Source organism: Serinus canaria, chromosome 8 (genome assembly GCF_022539315.1).
Source record: "Serinus canaria isolate serCan28SL12 chromosome 8, serCan2020, whole genome shotgun sequence".
NCBI classification, from domain to species: domain Eukaryota; kingdom Metazoa; phylum Chordata; class Aves; order Passeriformes; family Fringillidae; genus Serinus; species Serinus canaria.
In genome coordinates this window covers 24,310,974-24,335,776 of record NC_066322.1, presented here as the reverse complement: position 1 = coordinate 24,335,776, position 24,803 = coordinate 24,310,974, and the positions used below count along the sequence as shown (strand labels likewise).

General features: G+C 46.7%; 1 protein-coding gene across 4 annotated transcripts in view; it reads right to left on the bottom strand.

Moving 5' to 3' along the window:
- Positions 1-24,299, bottom strand: part of PLA2G4A (phospholipase A2 group IVA) — a 67,784-nt gene extending 43,485 nt beyond the window's left edge. The window contains exons 1-4 of one of the 4 annotated variants that reach the window (XM_050977565.1): positions 24,220-24,299; positions 8,405-8,501; positions 8,108-8,246; positions 1,739-1,820 (exon numbers count right to left, since the gene is read on the bottom strand). In XM_050977565.1, coding sequence (XP_050833522.1) covers positions 1,739-1,820; positions 8,108-8,140 — 115 coding nt within the window. In that variant the 5' untranslated portion in view covers positions 8,141-8,246; positions 8,405-8,501; positions 24,220-24,299. Of the gene's footprint in view, positions 1-1,738; positions 1,821-1,952; positions 2,035-8,107; positions 8,247-8,404; positions 8,502-15,206; positions 15,226-24,000; positions 24,020-24,219 lie in introns of those variants that run through there. The other 3 variants (XM_050977566.1, XM_009088419.4, XM_018912003.3) reach the window with 3 other exon arrangements.
- Between the last annotated feature and the right edge of the window lie 504 nt (positions 24,300-24,803).

Below are 24,803 nucleotides of genomic sequence, written 5' to 3'. Positions count from 1 at the left end.
GCCCTTCCCCATTCACAGCTTCAATCACCTCCCCACAGTAATTAACACAATCATTCATTTCATCAAATAGCTGCCAGGCTCCCATGACAGGGAATAAAAATAATTTTAATTTTCCCAAAATTAAAGAAAAAAAGACAATACCAACAATGATCTGTTTTTTCTTGCTTTGGGGGATCTGCCAGGACCCCAAGGACCAGCCCTGGGTTCTTGAAGCTCACCCAGAGATGCCTCAGCCTGGGGGTGCCTCAGGCTGCTGAGCTCTAGCAGTTGTCTCAGACAAGAAGCCAAGCAGGTTTCAGTGGCCCTACAGCATCATTCTGGCAGGTTTTATCAAAATAAAATGTTCTTCCTGAGCAGCTTCTTGATTCTGATGACTTTCTAAGATAAGAGGATTTTTTTTTCTAAGAAAAAAAATACAATTATATGGAAGAATAATATTTGAAGTTTATACTATAGGGCCATATTTGCTCTGGTGCACAAAGTTGCCATGATCTTCTGGCTTTTGTCACCCTTTCCATACTCCATTTAATATCATGTCATGGGGACCCCACTTCAGCCTCCCTTTTTTCCCTGCCCACACTGCCTCATGATGGACACCTGTACCCAGGAACCTGGGTCTCTCAATATAACTCATCCTCTTACACAAACTCATGGGCTCCTTCTTGCACTCTTCCAGCTCTTTCCTGAGGTCTTATCTAAAGACCACTGTATCTATAGAATTATATACATCTGTATCCACACATACACACACCACTGCATCTTCCCTGTGTGCTCCTTCCCCTTACCCCACAGGGCATGACAGACTCCCAACTCCCTCTTTCCCCCTTTGCCAGGGCTCCCCTCTTTTCCCTTGTACTCGTGGCTGTTGAACATCCCCCTCTCAAGAACCCTCCTGCAATTTTAGCATCAACAGCAGACTCCAACCCCCTGAAGCAAAGAGCAGGATGGGTGGCTCAGAGCAGCTGCTGTACTTTGACCCAAAAGTAGTTTCCAGGAGTTGGGAAACACCTGTATGTCCAATCAGCTTGATGGGAGAGCAGGAGACAAAGGTCACACTCATCCTCCCTGCCCCAGCCTGCAAGCACTGGGAAAAGGGAGAGGTGGCCTGGCAGCAAAGCAGACAGACCTAAGGAAAAAGGAGTATTCTTTTTGCAGATTCATCCAATATTCTCTCCCTCCTTAAGAGCAGAGCAGAGTTCTTCTCCCTAGTGGTTTTGTGCTCATCTGTGAAGTCCAGAGGCTCGGCAGCCTCCCAGAAAGAGGAAGAAGTGCTGTTGTCATCCATCTCCCCACCACAAGATCTGCTGGCCCATTTGGGTGTTTTTTTCTTTTAATGGACTTCCATTTTTTTCTGCTTTCTGCACTGACTCAGCAGAGCTGAGGCTCTTTCTATCCCCCACCAAACCACAGCCCTGTGAGGTGGCAGCAATTTCCAGTTTCACTGCACTCACACAGCACTTCTGACCCAGCCAAAAAGCTAATTGTAGGTGTTGCTGGCTTGTAGGCAAATCGTTTACAACTCACTCAGCCCTTCGGGATCAATGGAAAGAAGGAGCGGCACATCTGCTCCCTGAGTGAGAGTGAGCAGTGACACAGGGGACACTGCCCTGGCTTTAGAGAGACAGACAGAAATCCACCACCAGCCCACTGACAACCATTTAATGCACAATGAGTCACCAGCTCCCCCTCCCTGCCCCAGCTCACAGAAGAAAAGCAAAACAGAAAGAGAGATACTCACGCATGTCACCAATGGCTCCCTTGGTGACATTTGTGGCTTTCCTTACTGTCACAGTGAATATGTGTGAGTACTGGTGCTCCACCTGAAAGTCAGAGAGTGAGAGGTGATTAAGCTCCAGAACCAAAAAACACCCCATCTCTCAAAATAAGGTTTCATTTTGTCCAAAAACAGAGAGAGAGAAATCACCCAGTCAAAACGTAAGGGAAACTCATACTGGATAGAGCATCCTAAAGCTGAACTGCACCCTGGAGCTTTACCAAGAGGTACCTGCACTGGGGCTGCTGGATTTTCCTGCAGCCACACCTACTAATCTCAACCAACAACACTCCCTCTCACCACAGAACCTGCTCCAAGGCATTTAGTCAGGCAGGAACCACTGAGGACGGCAAGGGAAAAATAAAAATGGGCTATTTTACAGCTTGTCGTGGTAACTGCCTTCCCCTGCTAAAAAGAATGAGAGGAATTACTTCAAAGTCTGTGGTCTGGGGCAGATAAATGCACACTGCAGACACAAGGGGTAGAGTTACTGCTGTACTTTCTAGTACACATCAATATTCAATGTGAAAGCAGCCTCAAGACAATGTAAGGAAGGTGTAAAGCAAGCTGTTAAAACAGCCACCAGCACCTTTCCTGCACTTTCTGGAAGTTCTTGTTTCCTCCAAAGCCCAAACACACAGCAGGAGCTGCCTGCCTAGGAGCAGGTGTGCCCTCAGCAAACCAGGCAAGTAGGAAAAGACATGAAATTAAGAAACAAAAAGCAAAAGCCTTAATAAAAAGAGGTCACCAACTCAGCTGTAGTGTTGCTTTATCTCCACAGCCCTGAGTTTGACCTACCTGCTGGATATCACAGAGGATCACCAGTGCAGACTGCAGGGCAGCCAATACTGCCTTTACAGGGACACAGAGATTGGAAGGAAATGTGATTTTTTAAAGCCAGGATGAGGTCTCACATAATTGTATATTTTCTATCTTTTCCTAACCACTCACTGACCTTGTGAAGTACATTAAAATAAACTCAGTCACTGGGACCAAAACAACCAGGGAGAAGGCCACCATCAGGAAATTCACTGAATTTCATTTACAATCACAGACAATACCCTTGCTATGGGACATGTTTATTCAGAATCTGCCTATCTGCCTGCTGCTTTCCTGCTATTTTTTCATTTGGATACTTCCTTTTTTTTTTCCCCAGAACTGGTTGTTTCAGCCAAACCTCCTTATTTTGTGTCTATAGCTCACACCCAGAGACCTGAGCCAAACTGGATCCCTCTCATACCAATAAAGAAAAAAGTTAACATCTTATAGGGTTTTAGAGAATTTTTATAGCATTTTCTCGAAAAAAAAAAAAAAAAAAAAAAAAAAAGGAAAGCCAAAATTAATCTACTAATCTTCTAAAGAGAGCAAAGTGACTTGTGAGTGCTTAAGTGGCATTTGAGTCAGGAGTCATTAAAAAGCACCTCCAGTGACAGCAGCACAACTCCTGCAGCAGCCTGAGGTGTGCCAAGGCACGGCCACATCCCCGTGGCAAAGGCTCCAGGAGAAAACACCCACAGCCATGCAGGGGTGACTCCACTGCAGCCATGCCTGACCCAGACACTGGGTTTATCAGCTTTATCTGGCTGGAATCACCCCCACACCGTGCCAGCTACTGCAGGATCTGGCCAGGACTGTCTGCCTGGCTCTGGAATTTTCCCCTGGCAGCCACAGGAGTTATCTGGATCCAAGACCAAATGAGCAGGCAGGGGGAAACTGGCATTGGCAGCTGTGGTGTACTGAATCTGTCATGGCACTGCAAGTGGGTCAGCACCCACAGGAAAAAGGGAATTCAGGTTCTTCCCAACACTCCCAGTGGGATGCTGGACCTTGAAAGAATCAGAGCCAGCAGAGAGGGAGGGTTCACCTGTGGGAATGCAGAGTTCCTAAGGAGCAACACCTATTTCACAGCCTTCCATGGGCTGGCATGAAGACATCCCAATGACTGAGTGCCATCCATCACCTTCTGCACTGCAGCTTCCAAGATGGATGAACGGGAAAGAAGGATGAGACTTCTCCCTGAACAAATTTCTGCCTATGCCAGAGGGCAAAAAGAAGTCCAGAGTTTTCCTCCACAGCAGGGTAAATGGGGATTTTCATGGGTATCTGGGAAGGGCTGGGAACGCAACTGTGTGAAGTCACCCCAGCTCTGTCATTTACCCTGCCCCAAGGACTTTTACAAGAAGTGACTCCCCAGAAACCATGGGCTCTCTCTGCCCCCTATTTCCAGTTTGCTGCCTGAAAATGTCCAAAGCTGCTTTATTATCTCCCATTATATTACCTCCCAAGTATGTCAGATGGATGAAGTTGGTTTCACAACTGGCCTCAGTTTCTTCATACAGACTGAAGCATTTCCTTTGTCATATCCAACCTTGTAATTAAAAGAAACAGCCCAAAGTACAAACACACCACCCTCCTCCTTTTTCTCAGCTGTCAAGAGCTTGTCCTCGCTGGAGACCACAAATCAGAGATCACTGAGCATTTAACAGTGAAGAGGAGTTATAATTAAGTGACAAGGATGGGACATGGGTGTGCTGGGTCTAGTTCTCAGCTGATAGGTGAAGTTCATGTGCAATTCTGATGTCCCACAGGTCTGGCTGGAAAAGGGACATACTACATCATACTCCCTGATAACAAGCACTCTGTAAAGTAATTTGCTTGCATCTCCCATATGCCTAAACTCATGTGCCTAAATTCTTATGCCCACCATCAAAGCAAGGCCAAGCCACCACTTTCCAGTTTGCTTTCTTCACAGCAGCACAGAGATCACCTATTTCTATTACAAGTTCATAACTGTTTTACTAATGCCTTCACAAAAATTGCTTTTTATTGACTTAAGCAGCAGCCCCCATCATTCCAGCTGTTGTACTGCCAAGAAAATTAAGTCTGGTTTAAGACTGAGATCCTCTGAAAGGCATGTGAAAACAAAGAGGCCTGGCAAAACAGAAAAGCAGTATCTGCTTTCCCTGTGCCTCACCCAAAACAACACACTGAGGATTACAGTTATACACAGTTATTAATATTTGGCCATGGTCATACACTTGGAAGAAAGTCACCACTACTGAAATAAACAATCTCCCTCTTAGTGGGAAAAAAAAAATACACAGATACACACAGGAAGCTCGAAAGTCTACAATCTCTTCTTACACCAAAATAAATGTTTTTCATGCAAATTAAAGGCAAGTGGAAATTAGGGCAATTTTCCACTTAGGGTCCAATTTCTAAGGAGATCAAAAGGCCTAAGTGTCCATATTTCAGAAGCTTTTTTTTTTTTTTTTTTAGTTTTTCAAAAGCAGTTCTGATGAAGGTCCCTGAAAACACAATGAGAATTGTATTGACTCCGAATGCCCTTACAAATCCAGCCCTTGCTAGTTTAGATGACTAAGCTGCATTTTCTCAAGTGACTTATGTTCACCTTAAGTCTTGATAAAAATCTGTACAAATACCTCAAGTACTTCTGAAAAACAGATGATGGTAAATAAATCACTTAAACCTTGCAACACTGAGAGGAGCAACATCTACATTCCTTTAAAAATCTAGGACAAGTTACAAATTTCAAAAACTCACAATTAACTCCAGTGCAAGGTGTCCCTGCCCATGGCAGTGAGATGGGATGGACTTTAAGGTCCCATCCAACTCAACCCATTCTGGCATTCTGTGGATTTAAAAAACTAAAATACACCATCCAAAGTGACCCACTTCACATTTCACTTCCTCTTTCTGCATAAATTTAGAGAGGAAAAGAGAAAAACCAAACAGTTTTCACCATGCCCTGTCTGAATATGGGTTTTCTGAGTTATGGAAACTCAGATGGACCATGTTCACTATCCAGACCACAGCGTTTTGCACACCTGCACAGCCACAGTTCAGCATCTCCTGTTCTCACACCTCAGCTCTCCTTTGCTCCTCTTTCACCTTTGAGCGCTTTCCCTGCCCTCAGTAAGATTCCCCTAATTACCTGCTTTGCTCTCATTTAGATGTCCCTGCACACCAAGACCCCTTCCCACCAGGGGCTGGGGCAGAGCCCCAGGATCTCCTGGCACACAAAGGGCAGGTTTTGCCTGCCGCCCTTCCGGCCGTGCCCGGCCAGGCAGGGATTTGCATGTGCTCAAAATCACATTTGTCATATTCCAGAATGCTGAGTCACAGAGCACAGCTCCACCAGGACACAGGCATTCTGTGTGCCAGACAATCAGGCAGACTGCACAGGTATTAAAGGGGTTTACTTCCTTCGTGTTAAGGACACCTGAGCTAACAATGGAGCTGGACAAATGAAAATATTTGCTTGTTTACTTAAGTAATTGATTTTCATGGAGCCCATGCTCTTCTTTCACAGCATATTACAGTTAAGACAAACTTTTGTGCCCACACACAAATTTTATCTTGAAGTGCTTTATTCCATTGTTATAATATTTATCCCCCATATCAAAGTAAATGAAGAGGTATTACACACTTTAATTCTTTGCATTTTTGGAATAGTCAGTTCTGTCTGCACCTGCAGCAGCTTTCTGAACATGTTAATTTATACTTCAGAGTCTTTCATAAAATGAGGGAAAAAAGCTCAGAAAACACACAAAAGCCAGCACAAGGACTTCTGGAAAATTCAGAATCCTTTTGAGTAATTTAATGCCAGATATCATTTAAATCCAGTATTTTTGCATTAATGTGACCCTGCTGCCCAGGACCACTCAAAATTGCAATAAAACTTTCCACAGGATTTCAGTTAAAAAAACCTCAAATTAAAAAACCTCAAAGATTTCCCTTCACTTTCCAAGCAATTAAAGGATCAGCTCTTGCACAAACAGTGTTGATTCTGGAATTAAGAACAGTTCAGCATTCCCAGGGAGCTGTAACTATATTTACTACACATAATTTTATTTATTATATTACATATGTAGGACAGCTCTATTATGTTGATTATTGGCATCAAAAAGTCCTTTCATGTAAGTGATTTATTAAAATATATAACCAAGTGCCTCAGAGACCTCTCCCACAAAGCTACAGATCATTCCAAGCAATCCATCCAGGAGAGGGCACTGATGCTGGGAGGAATTAAGCCAGTATTGTTTTAACACAGGCATCACCCTGAGGTTTGTCCTCCCTCCCAGCAGTTCCCAGGACTGGGCAGGGAGTAAAAGCCAGTTTGACATCTGCTGGCTGCAGGCTGCTGTGGAGGATGTGAGTGCATGGGGCACAAACCACAGGGCTGATAAGAGATCACTCGTAGGAAGCACAGGGAGTATTTTTAGCCATGTTAAAGTAAAACACTGTGACAAGTGTGGGGCAGCTATCTCTGGGGACACCTCACTGGTGCTGTCAGCCCCGTGCTGTTACGAGAAGCCCCTGATAGGAACACCCCCAGTGTGGCTCTGGATTGTGGCTTGGGCAGGAATTGCCATCCCAGTGTTTGCTTTGGAAACTTGCTTCCAGCACAGCTGTGTTCAGAGGCTGCTGAGCCACTGAGGGCAGTTCTGCTCCCATTTCCTACTCCTTCCCTTGCTCCTACTTCTACACATCTATGGGCTGAGCTCAGCCTTCCCTCGGGCCAGCTCCAACAGCCAGAATGGAATTTCTAACCCTTCCATGGAATTCCAGGGTGGTTTGGGTTGGGAGGGACCCTGAAGCCCATCCAGTGCCACTCCAGGCCATGGGCAGGGACACCTCCCACTATCCCAGGGTGCTCCAAGCCCTGCCCACCTGGCCTGGGACACTGCCAAGGATCCAGGGGCAGCCCCAGCTCCTCTGGGCACCCTGTGCCAGGGCCTGCCCACCCTCACAGGGAAGGATTTCTCCCTAAGAAATTTTTGTCTGTTTTTGTATTGAATGGGTTTTTGCTCATTCAGCAGGATCCACTGGTTCACAGCCATCCCAAGGGTGTGACAGCTGGGACAAGGATGCAGCAGGAACACTGGAATAAAGCAGGAGGAAGGGAGCAGGGGCACAGTGTGCGGCTGAGTGGCACAGATCACCTCACTCAGAATCTGCACAATATATTGTGAGGACTCTCTTTGAACCAACATTAGTGACATACACTAGTTTAAGATCTAAATATCCCAAAATGTCAACTTAGCTCTCCATTCATACTAATGAAAAGGAAAAGAATTCAACCTCCTCCTTCTTCCTGCCCCCCCCCAAAAAAAACCTGCACTGTAAAGAAGAAAACTAGACACACCATTTCTTCGAGGAAATAGTAACAACTCTAATGTCATGTGCTTATTTAGAGTAACTTCCAGCAGGAAAGTCATTATACAAGACAGTGTATATATATCAGAGAAGATGGTGTATATATCTATCTCTATATATATATATATGTATCTAAGATTCAGTGCTACTTACCACAATGTGTTGATAAGGATCTATGACAGACATTTTTGCCTTCGTTTATTCAAGGCAACTGCCAAGTATCTATTTCAATCCCACACAGGAGAGGCTTCCCCTTTTCTCAAAGCAGAGTTCAGTATGAAAGGTCGTTTAACTAATAAATAAAAAAGAAAATATAATTAAAATTAATATGTTCCTTCTGAACTATATTTTACAGAGCAAATTGGTTACTGCTCTTTAGGAAGGTTTCCACAATTAATTTGTTTACCAAGAGCTTAATTCCACGTAAGCTGTGGAGATATAGGTATTTACCTGCCCAAGCTGGAGAAATTCCTCGTGCTTATTTCTTCAGGGTAAGAGCAGGAATCCAGTATCCTAAATTCCAGTCATGCCAGGGTTTCTAGCAGCTCTACAGATAAACAAAAGGAGAGAGGAATTATATTTATTCCGTAACTATATTGTAGTATTTATGCTTCCATGCATTACAGTGCTAGTTATGACTGTGAGCTCTGCAGGAGCAGCAATACTGCCCTCTGTAAATCCAGGAAGGGAACTCCACTGGAGCTGTATGTAACCTCCCAGCCAACCCCGGCTGACTGGAGATGTTCCAGAGGCTTGGAGGGGCAAACTGCAAATCAGGACTTCATGGCTTTTCCACAGGCTCTCCACAGACCACTGCTTTCTGAGCACCCGGTGAAGATCAGGGGCCACCAGAGGCCTTCAAAGTCAGAACTGGTTTTAACCATCCAAGTACCAGAGGTTACTCCTGTCTGCATCTTTAAAAAACCCAGGGAACTGCTGGACAGGATCAGTTCTCAGATCCAGCTGGACCATCGTCAGACCTGAACCATGAGCAGAAATTTCGAAGTGAAAAGAAGTGAAGCACCATTTGGGTCTTGGTCTCAAGGCAATGATTCCTAATGCTCAATTCTGAAACAGTACGAGAAGCCCTAAACAATTGTATATATCACTCCCAAACCTTTGCTCTTGAGCAACTACATGAAGGCATGACAATAAAAATTTAGTTTCATTATGATCACTAGAACATTACCACGTCCTTTCTTCAATCACTGAATCATTAAGGCTGGATAAGCCCTCCAAGATCATCAAATCCAACCATCAATTCAGCACTGCCAGGCCCATCACTAAACCATAAAGCACCATATCTCACACGTTTTCTGGACGCTTCCAGAGACAGCAATTCCATCACTTCCCTGGTCATGCCTGACCACCCTTTCCTGTCAGCCCTAACAATAGTTTGAGGCTAGGAATCACCCTGGGTTTATTTATTCACTTTTATCTGAGGAAATGTGAATAAGAAAGACTTCAGCATTGGAGAATCATGGTAAACGTGCCCAGCTATATAATTTCCGGAGGAACTGTTGACATCTTGGAAGGCAATCCAGGAAAGGGAACAGCAGGAGCTACCCCAATCACCGTAACGGAGAGGAAATTTGTAAAACCAGAAAATACTCATTTCCCCTAAGGGCACAGCCAGCTACCACACTCGCTTTGAGAGGATTCACAAAACCAAGCCAAGGATACTGCTCTGCCTGGGGAAATAAGAGAACAGGTTGGACCCAGGACGAAAAGCCTGGTTGGAGTTAACGTCCTCCATCCTAAAGGCAGAGCTCCAGTTCCCCAGATGATCCCTCAACTGGTTCAGACATGAGATCATGCTCTCTCTCCCTGCAACCCCCCGCCTCATTTGTTTCGACATCTGCAGGAAGCGCGCTGGTGATGCTGCAGACAGCAAACAGCCTCTGGCTACGGGGCCAGCAGAGTCCCCAGGCGCCATCTGCCCTCCATGCTGGATGAGGCAAGGATCCTGCAGATGGACAAAAATGCAAGCACGTCATCCACAACTGCATCCCAACACCCGCGCAGAGCGCAGGCCACGGGCAGGGCTCTCAGCAGGGACAGGGAGCAAGGGGACCTCGCTCACAATTCTGGCATGTCGGGGTGCCACACTGCTCTGACCACCAGCACTGCACATCCAGCCCTGCCCATGCCATGGTTCTCCAAATGGCAGCTCCTGGCTCGCTGTGTCAATCAGAGTCTCTCAGGATGTGATAAACACAGGCAGGTACCCAAGCACGGGCCCCAGTGCCACTTCAGGGGCCCAGGACTGGAACAGCTATCCATGCTCTTCCCAGAGCCAGCTATCCATGCTCTCCTCAGAGCCAGCAGGACATCTCAAGAGAAAGCAGACATTTAAGTGACTTGAATATTTAATCCCTTACAGTGGATTTAATTTAAATCAGTTAATTACACCACACCCTCTGGAAGCTCGCACTGCATTACCCACGGAGTTTGGGTAAAGAGATTTCTAGATCTAAAAATCGTAGTGTGGCAGAGGAGCCAAATACCGAGCAACCAGAAAATTCTGATTACACTCATCAAGAGCCGTGAAGAAAGTCTTGAAGAATGTTTACTGCAAACATCTGCAGCAAACATCTGCAGCAAATAGAGCTGTAATCCCAAAATTATCTCGCTTAACACTTTCCCCTAGATGCCGTCCATCCCACACAGCCTAATGGGAAAGTCTTCATGGAATCACAGAATGTCCTGAGTGGGAAGGAACCCCCAAGGATCATCCAGTCTGATTCCTGGCCCTGCACAGACACACCAGCAATCCCTGGGACCATTGTCCAAATCCTCCTGGAGCTCTGGCAGCCTTGGGGCCATGCCCATTCCTTGGGGAGCCTGGGCAGTGCCCACCACCCTCTGTGGAAAGAACTATTCCTGGTATCCAGGAAAACCTTCCTCTGGCCCAGCTCCAGCCATTCCCTGGCTCCTGGCACAGGGAGCAGAGACTGGAGGAGCTGCAGCCCCCAGTGAGCTGTGCCCTCAGCCTCCTCTTCCCCAGGCTGACCATAACTAACTCAGGTCTGGATCACAAGCACACACCAAGTCCTGCATTTGAGCTGGAGTTGGTGAGCCCCACCCTTGGCAGACACAGGGGAGGCAGTGCCTCTAAACACATCTTCAAGGACACTCTGCCATTACCAACATGGATTGTTTTGTTTCCCTGATACCTGGTGGTGTTACACCATCTGTGACTGTGCTGCTGCTGGGGCTGACAGCATTCCTTCCTAAAGGAAGAGCACCTCAAGGCAGCACCACCAACATCAACTGTTCAACTAGTTATCAGAGGTAATCAAAGAAAAGATTAAGTTAACTGGAGAACAGAGGGCTGACCTTCCAGCCTAAAGGAAGCCAGAAGGGCACTGCATCAGGAATTGTGACACGGCAAGGGGGAATGGCGTCAAACTGACTGAGGGGAAATCTAGGTTCGACATCCAGAAGATATTCTTCCCTCTAAGGGTGGTGGGGCACAGGGTGCCCAGAGAAGCTGTGGCTGCCCCTGGATCCCTGGAAGTGTCCAAGGCCAGGCTGGATGGGGCTTGGAGCAACCTGGGAAAGTATCCCTGCCCATGGCAGGGGGTGGCACTGGATGGGCTTTGAGGTCCCTTCTAACCCAAATCATTCCATGACTCTTTGCTTCTCACTGTTTTATTGGTCAACGTCCAAGTTTACAAATTACAGCAAACAGGCCATTGTTCAGCCTGGCCCTGTCATGGAGAGCTAGCCTTTCCCTTTCTCCCTTGTCATGGAGAGCCAGCCTTTCCCTAAGTGCCTAAATCTCACTGACACCCAGAAGTGAACTCTACCTCTGCCAGGACAAGGGTGTTTCATTGCTAGGCACAGTTTCAGACACCATCAGTACCAAGCTATCAGTGGACAGCTGGATCACACCTTGAGTCAACAATCTTCTGTGATCTCAGCTCATACTCACTTGAGGTGACAGACTGAAGTGGAGAAGGGATTATCCTCTTGGAAGACCAACTATAACACATAACTCACAAAAAGAAGCTGCACACGCACACACGCATAGAGATTATTACTGGAACATTTTCATTCTCAGCACACTCCTACAGATAATTCATTTGTACAGGATATGTCAAAAGATAAGAAGAATAATGAGATTTTTCCCATGCTGAGCACAAGCTTACTCTGGAGTTAGTCTCACCAAGTGGAAAAGCCCTGAAAATGAGTAAACGCAGCATAATATAAATATCATTGCCAAAATACGTCTTCACAAGTGTAAGAAAAATCATTAGGGGGAGGTTGTTTATATCAAGCTGTCCAATTCTTCTTAAAAAATCAAAGACAGGAACAACTTTAAATATAATAAGTGTGACTCACCAGCACAGTCATTAACTTTCAATCTATCAGGAGAAGAGTAAGGGGTAAAGAATAAGCTAAGTAATGACTCAGACTTTTTGTATGAATGTCACCCTCCATTTCTATCAAATCAGATTACAGCATTTTATTTGGTTAGATTGATCCTGTGATTGTATAACAGAAATAACAAATACTCTGTTTCTACATTACTTTGTCTAGCATCCTGGAAAATCACTGTAATGTTATTTCTTAATTTAGTGCTTCCCACACAAGGAGGAAGGATTACCTCTGCTCCATGCAGAGCACCCATCACTCCACTTCCACTACAAATGGAAAAGTAGATGCTCTGCTGACGTGCCAAGGTGACCCACGGGCCAAGGACAGGGGGACGAGGCTCAACAAGGACAAGTGCTGGGTCCTGGCCTTGGGTCACCCCAACCCCTGAAGCTCCAGGCTGAGGGCAAGAGTGGCTGGAAAGCTGGAAGAGGCCCTGGATGTGTTGGGGACAGAAGTTAAAAATGAGCCCAGATATTGCCCAGGTGGAGCAGAGGCCAATGGCCCCTGGGCTGTGCCAGCCCTGGTGTGGGCACAGGCCCAGGGCAGTGGCTGTGCCCTGTGCTGGCACTGCTGAGGGACCTCGAGTGCTGTGTCCAGTTCTGGCCCTCGTGGCCAGAGAGACCTTGAGGGGCTGGAGCGTGTCCAGGGAAGGGAACGGGGCTGGGGAAGGGGCTGGAGCACCAGGAGGGGCTGAGGGAGCTGGGAAAGGGGCTCAGCCTGCAGAAAAGGAGGCTCAGGGGGGACCTTGTGGCTCTGCACAGCTCCTGACAGGAGGGGACAGCCGGGGGGGTCGGGCTGTGCTCCAGGAACAGGGACAGGAGGAGAGGGAACGGCCTCAGGCTGTGCTCAGGCTGGACAGCAGGAGGAATTTCTGCATGGAAAGGGTTGTGACACACTGGAATGGACTGCCCATAGTGGAGCCCCCATCCCTGGAGGTGTCCAAGGAAGTGCTCTGGGCTGGTGACAAGGTGGGGATCAGTCACAGGCCTTTTCCAAGCCCAGTGACTCTGTAGGTCCGTGACTGCTCTCCCCATGCCTTGCTAAGGAAGTATGGGTGGGAGGAAGGATCCTGAGCAGAAGGCAAAAAGTTCAACCTTTGTGCCACATTTTTGGAGGACACAGTGAGATGAAGCTTGTCAAGGATGTTGACACAGCATAGCTAGACAGGAGATTTTAAGATCTGACTTCCTGCTCTAGGGGAGGTAATAGATGAAAAGATTGTGAATCTTTTTTTAAAGATGACTTGTAAGCAATTACTGAAAGTATAGGTGACACAGCAACAGTGGAGGGAGGGCTGTAAACACTCTAGCAGGGCTGAAACTCTGGAAAAGTCCCAACAATCACCACCAGTGTAAAGTTTCTCCTTTTCTAGTGGTGAAAGCTACTTTAGAGGCCAAAAAAAGTGAGGAAGACAGAAGTTGCAAAATTATTAGGCCATGATACACGATGCAAGGCTTGGTGAGTCAAGGGCATCAGACATGGTCCTTTGATAAACTTGAATTAGGCTGGGTTCAAAGCATCCTCCCTATTTTATATTCTGCAAGGAATGGCCTTCCCAACAGGAATATTCAGGAGGCTGGAAGCATCTCTGCCTGAATCCCCACACCTGTGTCACGTTGGCCATGGAAGTTCCCTGGACTGAAAACCAAGCCAAGTGCTGTAGTTTCCCCACAGACAGCATCTGCAAGCCTGAGGAAGAGGCAACTGATTCAGGGCACAATGGTTTATGTTACAATTATGCTGCTTACGCACAGGGGACTTAACAAGAACCACTTGCTGCTACAGCCTCTGAGAAAAACCATGCCCCCATATGTGAACTCGCTGTATGGCAAACTCACAGAAGGATGCCAAAGTGGAACTGAGTAAATTCAAAGCAAGGAGTTCATTTATTCAAGGAATGAAAGAGCTCCTTGAGTTAATACCTTTAAATAACTGTTCTTTGACATCATATTTTACTTAAATCAAAATTGCGCTGGAAATAAAAAAACCAGCCTTGAGAAAGAACAACAAACTCAGCTGAGAGATGCCAAGAATACTCTTTAAAAATGGCAACAGTCACTATCCTTTGCTACAGAAATCAAAGCCACAAGGCAGAGTCTCAAAACTGGTCATAAAACCTCAGGCAGCTGACCAGTAATCCCCACTGCGTGGGTCAGGCTTATGTGGGAAGTAGCTCGCTTGTTTTCCAGCAAAAAAGCCAAGAAACAAAGAGGAATGTGAAAAATCTGACAGAAGTTCCATTAAAAACAATTATTAGGATAAAGACCTAAACCAATCAGAATGCACTGCTCAGACCCACCTCTGCAGGTAATTTACTATGAGCACAGTGCATTGAGGAAAAGCAGATGGGAAAATGCCCAACATTTCTATACAGTAAGAATTTGGGACCTACTTATTCCACAAATAAACTTCCCATCATATAATCCTGGAATGATGTGGGTTGGAAGGAACCTTAAAGTCCATCCAGTGCCACCACTTGCCACAGGCAGGGACAGCTCCCACTATCCCAGGTTGCTCCAAGCCTTGTATAACCTGACCTTGGACACTTCCAGGAATGTTTGACAGTTATTTTTAAGGGTATTTTCACTTTTGGAAGCCCAGCTTAAGGCTCACTTTTGAATTTCAAGATATTGGGTGCCCCAAGTACCCAGAGCCAGGCTCTCTGAAATGGAAAAATTCACTGCCAGTGGCAGCTTCCAAAGTCTTGCCAGGAATGCAAACACTTATGCAAGAACTCCTAAAATTAAAGATAGACATCTCAACTGCAACACCTGACTGCGCAGAGCTTTTTGTTGACTATATTCCTTTAAGGCTCATGGGAAGGGGGGAAAGGAAGGGAAAAAAAACCTCCCCTGCCTTTCTTTCTTACCTGGAGCACTGGCAAAACTTTCCACTTGCTCTGCTGCACTGTGGTCAAGAGCTGCTGCCTGCCAAAACCTCAGGATCCCCCTTCCAGAAGCCTCACTGGTACCGTGGCAAGAACTGCTGCTGCATGATTTAGAGCTCTAGAGTCAGCCCCCAAAAATCTCATTCCAAACCCATCCCTGTTCCTTGGAGACAGCACTGAGCTCAGCCAACTTCTAAGTATTTCTGAGCCAATGCCTTTTAAAGATTCTATTAAAATCATGAGGATTTGGTTCTTGCATATCTTTAACTTATCCACGCCTTCATTCCCCTTCTTTTGCTTCCCTGCTGGAAAGTAGGAAAGGTTTAAAAACAGAAACTCCAGGGAAAACATTAGAATAAGCTTTTATGTAATTATTTATGGGGTTTTGTGGGAGAATCCAACATGCAAAGGTGCCTGATGCACTCAGGCTTCAACTGAGGCAGCTGACAGCCCTTCTGCACTACAGTTATGCAGTGGTTTCACATAAAACCCCCAAAAAACAGCTAAAAATAGAACAAGCTGGTAAAATTTAACAGCTAGCTTCTGGTCAGCAACACAAGTAAAACAAATTTAGCTGACCTTAAGGTCAATACTTCAGTATTTCCTTTCAATATCTTTTTGATTCTTTTTCAGTTCAGTTGGTATCAATTTTGGGGATTTCCTGGAATTTTGGCTCAGGCTGTAACCCCAGCCAGGCTGCTGGCACTGCCAGGGTGGAGGGAGGGCTGCACTCACAAGGTATGTTTTGTCATCTCCCACTCGTCATGTCTGCACAATGTGACTCAACTTTCTGGTTTTGGGCTCCTCACTCCAAACACGAGCTCTGCTCTGGTCACTGTCTGCAGCCAAGGGGACAATTGTGCAGCACTTCCTTTGGTCTTTATGGTCGCAACACTTAAAGCATGACAAAATTGGAGTGACTCAAGGAAATCTGTCTGGACTTTCTAGTAAAAGTAGTGATGAACAAACTTCTGACGCTGACATTTTTCAGCCTCTTTAAATGCTGAGAGTAAAATTTATATGGAAATATTTCATGGCTATTGACAAGCTGGAGTCTGAGTAAGTAACATAAATATATGTTTTACACACAGACACAAAGACAAACATAGACATGCCCAACACATATATTACATTTTTGAGAGGAGAAATTAAGTACTTCCATAACAGTGATCTTTGTCTTGTATCCAACCCTTGGCTGCTGAGCAAAGCCAGACCTGGAGCAAGCCCCACCTGGCTCCACACAGCCAAACCTCTGGCAAAGCAGACCTTCAGCCCTGGATCTGAGCTGTTGGACAGAATCCCAGACTGGTCTGGGCTGGAATGGGCCTTAAAGACCATCTCGTTCCACCCACAGGGATGCCACTCACTATCCCTGCTTGCTCCAAGCCCCATCCACGCTGGTCTTGGGTATCTCCAGGGATGGGGCAGCCCCAACCTCTCAGGAGCAAGCAGCTCCTGAGCTGCCAGCTTGCGTTTGAAGGCAACCTCATCTTGGCACAGCATCTGCACGAGGGTTTGATTTTCTGCACCAGACTTGGCAGAGCTCTCCTCCACCCTCCTGTCCTGCTGGAGAGGGCAAGCAGTGGCACCTTCCTGCTCAGAGACCACACTGGGAGAGGCACCTCACTGCCCCTGCCAGAGCTCCTTCCTCTTCCTGTGCCCTGGTCTCACAACTTCCCCAAGCTCTCTGCTCCCTGGGCAGCTCTGCCAGCCCTGCCCTGCCAACCAGGCCCTGCTCCTGCTTTGTTCCAAGGGCTTCTGTTTCCTGCCCCACCATTCCAGATGGATCCAGAGTGCCCACAGGGAGAACACCGAGCTGTGGCACGAACTACAGTGCCACCCCTGCTGATTTAGGAGGAAAGCTTTGGGTCAGGTTGTCTAAAATCTTCATTTTTAGATAACTATCAACTGTTATACACACAGTCACTCCCTGAGAGGATGAAGGGAAGGATTGAAGCCACTACAAATAAATGCCCAACATTCCCAACTAAGGCTTTGGAGATGGATTAAGACTGAAAAGAACATCTTTAGACAATTATTGGAAAATTTTCCCTATGACAAGCAAAAAAAAAAAAGTAAATTTCTCTTTACTAATTTTTCTTTACTGTAATGTGACTCTCTTTACTGTAATGTGATAAAATGTGTAATTTACATACCAGGACGTAAATTCCATCCGTGGTTACACAAAACAGAAAAAACCCACAGAAGTAACAAAACCCATAAAAACACAGCAACTTAAACATGGATTTCAGGAGTGTGATACAATAACTCTCAATCACTAAGGAGCCACAATGACTTCAAAAGTAAAAGGACTGCAATCAAAGGGAGGAAGAAACCCCAAATTTACATACCCCCCTGTTAAAAGAGCTTTGCAAAATCTGGGACACAAGGGGGACTTTCATACTCCTCTCTGAGGCACAGGGGATTGGTTCAGGAAACTTAAATGAACTATGACTACTCTCTTACCAAACTACCTAAGCTTCTAATTTAACTATTTCTTAAGACACCGAGGGCTTACTCCCTCCCTTGCCAACTCAAACTCTCTCTCAGCATATGAAACACCCATGGATGTGTTGGCTCTGTGGTGAAAGGGAAATGACTGACACATTACAGGGCAGAGAGTGCAGAGTGCAGGTGTTTGACCACTTTTCAAGAAGACTTTCTATAAAGAAAATGTCCATTTGTGAAAGCACAGAGTTATCAGAAGAGAACTACATCAGTTTAAAAGGAGTTTAACCCCAAAAACAGCACTTCAATGAAAACAGCCACTAAGTGGCCAGGAAAGGTCCCTCAGCTGGGGTAGAAAGACCTTGCCCTGCCCACACCATTCCTTTCAGATGGTGATTTTGATTCAGATCTGACTTAATGCCTTGGAAGAAGCCAATTAATTTCACAGAATCATAGAAGGTTTGAAGTGACCTTAAAGCCCATCCAGTGTCACCCTGCACCACTGGCAGGGACACTTCCCACTATCCCAGGTTGCTCCAAGCCCCATCCAGCCTGGCCTTGGGCACTGCCAGGGATCCAGGGGCAGCCACAGCTTCTCTGGGCACCCTGTGCCAGGGCCTGCCCACCCTTAGAGGGAAGGATTTCTTCCTAATATCCAATATAATTTCTCAATATCAAAAACACTTTTATAAAACTTTAATCTGTGTTCTCCAGGCCACAGGGGAGTTGAAGAGCTCATTGAACAGCACAATGAGTTAATGACTTTGGGATTCTTGGAAAAAGGAATTGAAGTTTAAAAAGCAAAATAACACTTGGAAGCACCTCCCAGCTGAATGCAATCACTCAGCAAAGAAACCTGTGTGGACATGTCCTATTCCAAGTGGAAAAAGCCAGAGAAATGCAAGATGTTGGCAGGCTTTGCCATTAGCAAAGAGCTGGTTCTCATTACCATCAGCACAGGCTTCATAGCAGCTCCCTAAGGGAACCTCACAGTGCCTGGGAAAAGCAGGGAGTCTGAGAGTACCATCACTGAAACAAACACACACCCATAAAAACACTCTGGATTTAGGGAAAGCCAGGACCTGCTACCCTCCTCTCAGATTTTGTTAGGTTTTTCATCAGCACTTAAATCACAGCTGTAGGGCTTTGGTTACACAGGGAAAATGACTTTTTCTTCACAATGCAACCATCCAAAACCACCAGGTTTGTGAAAATTACAGAGTCCTGCCTTTATCAGGAGATAGAGGGGTGTTACACTCGGTGCTGAGGTTAGAAACTCATTATCCATTCTGCTTGGATTAAGGAGGAAAAGGATTCAAACAGAACAGCAGCACATGAATAGTTAGTTTGGTATTTTATAGAAATTGTCTAGGACAAGAGAAGGCCACTATTGCAATGTTCACTTCAACACACATCCATATTGATTAAATTAAAGAACAGATGTGCCTCAAAAGTCTTTCAAAATTCTCAACTGTAGTTTTGAAAAACAGAACACAAGAGGATCAACCATAAAATTTCCATTTACTCACATTTCACAACCACCTTCTGCCCAAAGTGTAGTTTTGCATAGAGCTCCAGTTTTGCATGTGAGGTCCAAAGGCACAGTTTTTGGGATGGAGCATGCAAAGTGCTGGTGCATGCCACAGCCAGAGCTGCTCCCTGTTCAGTGCAATCACCCACAGGGGCTGTTTGCTTTCCCCTGAGATGGGACAGAATGAAACCTCTGCTTGGGGGAATTTGTTTTTAGCATCCACTTGACAGTGCAGTAAGTGAAATGCATGAGAAACACAGTTTTAGTAATTAAATCCTATTTATAATCTCTACCCTTGAGAAATAGACATGGTAGAGGGGCAGGGAAGCACCACCAAATTAAAAGTAACTTCACACCAAACCTGTAAGGCAAAATCTTTCTATTTAATAGTCTGCCCAAGGCCATGGAGCAGATGGGATGACACAGCCTGGACATGTGCATCCAATTCTTACTCCACCTATCCCAACATTCCACTTATCAGTCCTGTCCTTCATGCATGTTTAATAAAATGCAATCCCTTGGGGGCTGGGACTGCCCCTTACTGCAAGAAATACATATTTGTACAGATCTTATTATAAGATCTGTGTGTGTGCAAACATAAGGACCTTTATAACCCAGTAAATAGAAAAGGATAATTTATTATAGGAAGTGCACATTCATACCCATCTTGGCAATGGATATAAGCACTGATAATACTAATAGGAAAAGAAATTAGAGTCTTACTGATTTATGCTGAAATCATTCTAAGGAAAATACCAGATAAATATCAAAAATGAGTCAGTTCAACAGCTTTACTATCAGGTAACCACAAAAAAACACAGATGCAACTGATACATCTCAAATGGTTCAGAACTTGTGTATGTGGAAGCTTTTGACCCTGTGTTTTGTGTCTCCTTCCTAAAGTGGCACATTTAGGGAAGCTGGAAAGAAAATTATTTTTGTTTGCAGGCTTAGCTGCATTTTTAGATACTGTCAGCATCCTAAGCTGACATAATGCTGTTAGCAGGAGAAAAAGCAGCTCTGTAGCTTTCCCTCCAAGTCACCAGTGCTACCAACTCGTCTGGAAGGAGATGAAACATCACAACTACAGAGAGCCTGCCAGCAGAGCTGTGCAGCCTGGACAGCAGCCCAGGGCTCAGAGGCACCACAGGCACCTCTCCAGCTCCAGCACCAACTCCAGAGACTGTGCCTCTTGCACAGAGCAAAGGGCACTCCCAGAGCATCATCTCTGTGCTTTGAGGGATATCTCTCTGGAATCACATGGACTTCATCATGGAAGCACCTGCTTTTCCTCCAAGGATCACCTAAAGAGTCTGGGACACTCCCACACTGACTCCTACTCTGGCTGTTTGTCAGTCCAGATCCCAAAACCATCCTTCCCTACATGTGCTGAGAGTCTTGGAATTACCAGCACGCAGCAGAAGTAGGCTGAGATGGAAGTGTCATGCCCACAGCCCACTCTCTGGGAAAGGAAAACACCTGGGAGAAAAGCTGCAGTGTCTGTGTTCCCTGGCACAGCTGCCAGCTGAGACAGGACCAGCACAGGCTGAGGAAGCACCACTGCTGGCAATCCATAATGAACCCATGAGAAAATGAGTTAAATCTGTACATCTATCAACATATGGCTGATATTTTCCCCTCACCAACACTGCTGGCTTATTTTTTACATAAACCATGTCATTCTATATAATAGCACAGAATCCCAGAGTGATGTGGGTTGGAAGGGACCTCAAAGCCCATCCAGTTCCAGCCCTGCCATGGCCAGGGACACCTTCCACCAGCCCAGGCTGCTCCAAGCCCCATCCAACCTGGCCCTGGACACCTCCACAACTAGAGAAATAATAGGTATTTCTAGAAAAAATTAATGAATTCTCACTTGCAGTATTGCCAAAATATTTTTCATTTTAAAAATTTAAAGTTTAAAGTTTCACTAGGTCCTTTTGTTTCCCCATAATCTATTAAAAAAATATAGCAAGCTTTTGGTGCTTAGTTTGGTCCTGCTTTGGGGACCACTTTCCCCTGTCCTAGAGCCCACCTCCCATCCCTGCCTCATGGTCTGAGTAACTCTGCTCCAGACATTGACACACAGGCTACTGGAAATTGGTACAGTCAGGAAATTTGGGTCATCTCTCTGAGGTAAACAGTAAATGAAAATCCTCAGGAAAGTCTGAATACCAAGGTGATGAGGGGCTGCTTTTTTTCCTTCTTTTTAAAAAAGGAAGAATTCTTTTGAAAGTATTCTGTTACTACATCACGTTATTCTAACCTAGGGCAGCGATGAGGTCATTTCCATTACCAAGGCAGGTTCTGGGATTTGTTTTTCAGACTACTGAGAAAGACACAGTTATATCAGTGCTACAGCAAACCCAGACAAGAGTTCATCACCTCACAGCAAGATCCTGCTGCCTCTGCCCATCAAATCAAATTCTTCCACAAATTATGTGGAGCTTCTGTTTGGAAAGAGACAAATGAAATAAAACCAGACCAGGGGCAAACTCAGATTAAAAGTGTGTCCCAGTAGTGGCCCCCAGGCTTTAACTGGAAGCTGAATCCTTAGCTGAACCAGAGCTGTAGGGAAGGACCTGCTTTTATAGTTTAAATCATGTCCATTGGTAAGGCACCAATATTTTTAACACATACTTGCCCATCAGTGTCAACTAAACAATTAGTTAAGAATTCAGTTTTGCTCCCTCAAGGCCACTCTCCTTCCTCAGATGCAGAGGATATTGCCCTGAAGGATTGGGAAACTGTTCCACAGCAGTGCTATGTGTCAGGTAAAAAATAAATTGGGATGTAATCTCTCAACTCCACATTCACCACAGGCCATACCATACTGTGAGCTTTCACCTCTTGAGCTAGAAATTTTCATGGAAAACTAAGTATTTTCTTGTATTTTGTAGTCAGTTTTAATACACTTGAACTTCTGGGGTACAAGGGGGAGACACCTCCTTCTCTGGATGCTATTTGTTGCTATCCCTGGTCTTTTCCATCCCAAGCCATTCAATTAACTTCATGTGATTTGAATTCACAGTTCCCAAGTCTCCAGTTCCACTGGCAAGGCTGTCTTGTTCCAGCCTAGATGGAAGTCACTGAGGTTGCCACATCCCTGGATATTGCACATCAATTCAAAGACTCCAACAGAGCCATTCCCATTACTCCTGCAGCAATGTGCACCCAGAAGGTCGTTTCTGCATTGCACTGGGCTCAGCCCCTGGCATTGTCAGAAGGACTGAGGTTATCCAAAGGGTCAGTGAAGTTTGCTCAATGGCTTTGCAGGAATACCTCTGAGGGAAATACTCAGTGCTTGTGATTTTTCCCCTTTGTAGGATGAAAATTCACGAACTGAAGGGAAAAATCATGGTAAAACCTGAAATATTTCCCTTTCTAGATGGTTTAGGCCAACTGGCAAAAGTAACCTATTCAAAGTGCCATGAAAATTATACTCATGATAACAATGTTCAGTGGAACATATTCAGGTGAAGATGAAATCAAATATGCAACTCTAGTGATGCAGCAGCACTGGATAATTTTTTTCCTTTTTTTTTTTTTTTTTTTGGCTTTTTTTTCTAATTTTTTTAAGAAAAACAAGTCATAAACAGCATTTGGTGCCAAGAGTCAAAATGGTGTTTTTCCAGTGCAGATTGACTGGCCATGCACAAAGAGGTTAATTTATGTGATTCAAGCATAAATCAATATTTGCATTTCTCTTTTGTTATGGATCCCTGCCACAGGGGAACAGGAGAGTGCAGAAAGGTAGACAAGGCCAACTTGAAGATTTGGAGACACGACAGTCCTAGAAGAGCATTTATCTCTACACCATATATTGAAACTAAGGAAAAGAAAATAAAATAAGGTTTAGATTCATGCTTTCTGTCTGGAATCCTTAGCAGGCTGAACAACTCTGGGTAACCACAAAGCAGCTGATCCCATGCATCAACAGCTTCACGCGCATCTCACCCTACTGAGGTGCAGAACAGCATCTTCTGCCAGGAACAAGCACTGCAGTTACAGGTCCTACCCACACCCCTGCTCCTCCCTTGGGGCTGGAGCTGTAACCCGGAGTCTGCATCCCGTCATCCACATGGGAAACTCCGCACTCAGCAGTTCAGGCGGCCGAAGGGATTTTCCCCAAAGTGAACGCACAAGGTCAAGCTCTGCGCAGGGGTCAGCCAGCCCCAGCAGCTCCAGCTCCCCAGGGAGGGGGACAAAGCCCAGCGCACAGCCCGGAGCTGCTGGGGGAGCACAGGAACTGGTCCCACCGCTGGGGCATTGCACAGGTGCAGCAGGGCTGGCCAGAGCAAATAGCCCCGCACCTGTCAGTGTGGGAGTCCCAAAGAGGCACAGGGAACCCCATGGAAACCAGGCTGGAGCGGGCTTGGAGCAGCCTAGGGTAGTGCAAGGTGTCCCTGCACGGGGCAGTGGGTGGGACTGGACGGGCTTTAGGGTCTTTTCCAACCCAAACCATTCCGTGACTTTGGTCCGCGATCATACCAATGTAAGTGAACAGAAACCTGCTAAAGGCCGTGACCAAAAACTCTTTTACGTTTCTCTCACATCGGACCCAAGAGAAAAGCCGCTCTCGCAGGCATTTTGCGAAATGTTCCCTCTGCAGCCGCCCTGCCGCACTTCCCTAGAGCTCGCACGTCCGACTGCTTCACCGCCTGCCCGTGCCAGTGCCAGCTGCGGGGACAGGAGCCGGGCACGCACCCCCGCCCCGGCCGGGGATGGAGCTGGGGACCTGTGCAGGGACCCCGCGGTCCCGCTCCCACCCCGCTCCCCCGCGCTGCCTCCCCGTACCTCTCGGAGCCCCCACCGCGGAGCGGAGCAGAGCGGAGCGGGCCGGGCGCGGCCGGGGCTGTCCGCGCAGGGACTGCTCCCCGCGGGGGCTCAGCCGGCCCCGGACCGTCCCGTCCCGTCGCGGGGGCGGCCCCGTTCCTGCCCCGTTCCCGGCACCACTCCTCGCCCGCCCTCTGACCGCTGCAGCCGCGGTGACCCCCGCTCCCACCCCGCGCTTACGGCTGCCGGGCTCCGCCGGGCGCGTCCCGCTCCGCTCCCGCTCCCGCCGCGGGCGACTCCGCGCTCCGGGCGGGGAGGGGCCCGCGCCGCCACCGCCTCTTAAGGAGGATCCAGGCGGCGGCCGGGGCCGTGGGGGACAGCAGCTGAGAGGGGGACAGGGAGTGTGTGGGGACAGCGGCTGTGAGAGGGGACAGCGGGGGGGCTGCGGCGGCTCCGTCTCTCCGGGCACTGCGGTGACCGGGCCGAGGGGACGGAGGAGCCCCCGGCGCTGCCGTGGGGAGCGCCTGGCCGGAGCCGGAGCGACCGACTGATGGGGTAGAAAATAGTAATGAAATAAATGGAATTTGCATTAAAATATCCCTTGCGTCAAAATCCCCTTGCTGTCGTGGCACGGGTGGATGTTACTGTGGGAATATGCCTCTCTCAAGGTGTTTGATTCGGCAGGTGTGACCACAAAACACTTTCATGCTCTTCAAGTACCTCGTGAACATTTGCACGTGTAACACTTTCACTTACAGACTCTTGGTTTTGAAAGGATTCGGTGTTGAAACAGCTGTGACTGTGCCCTGAGAGCCTCGGCCAGG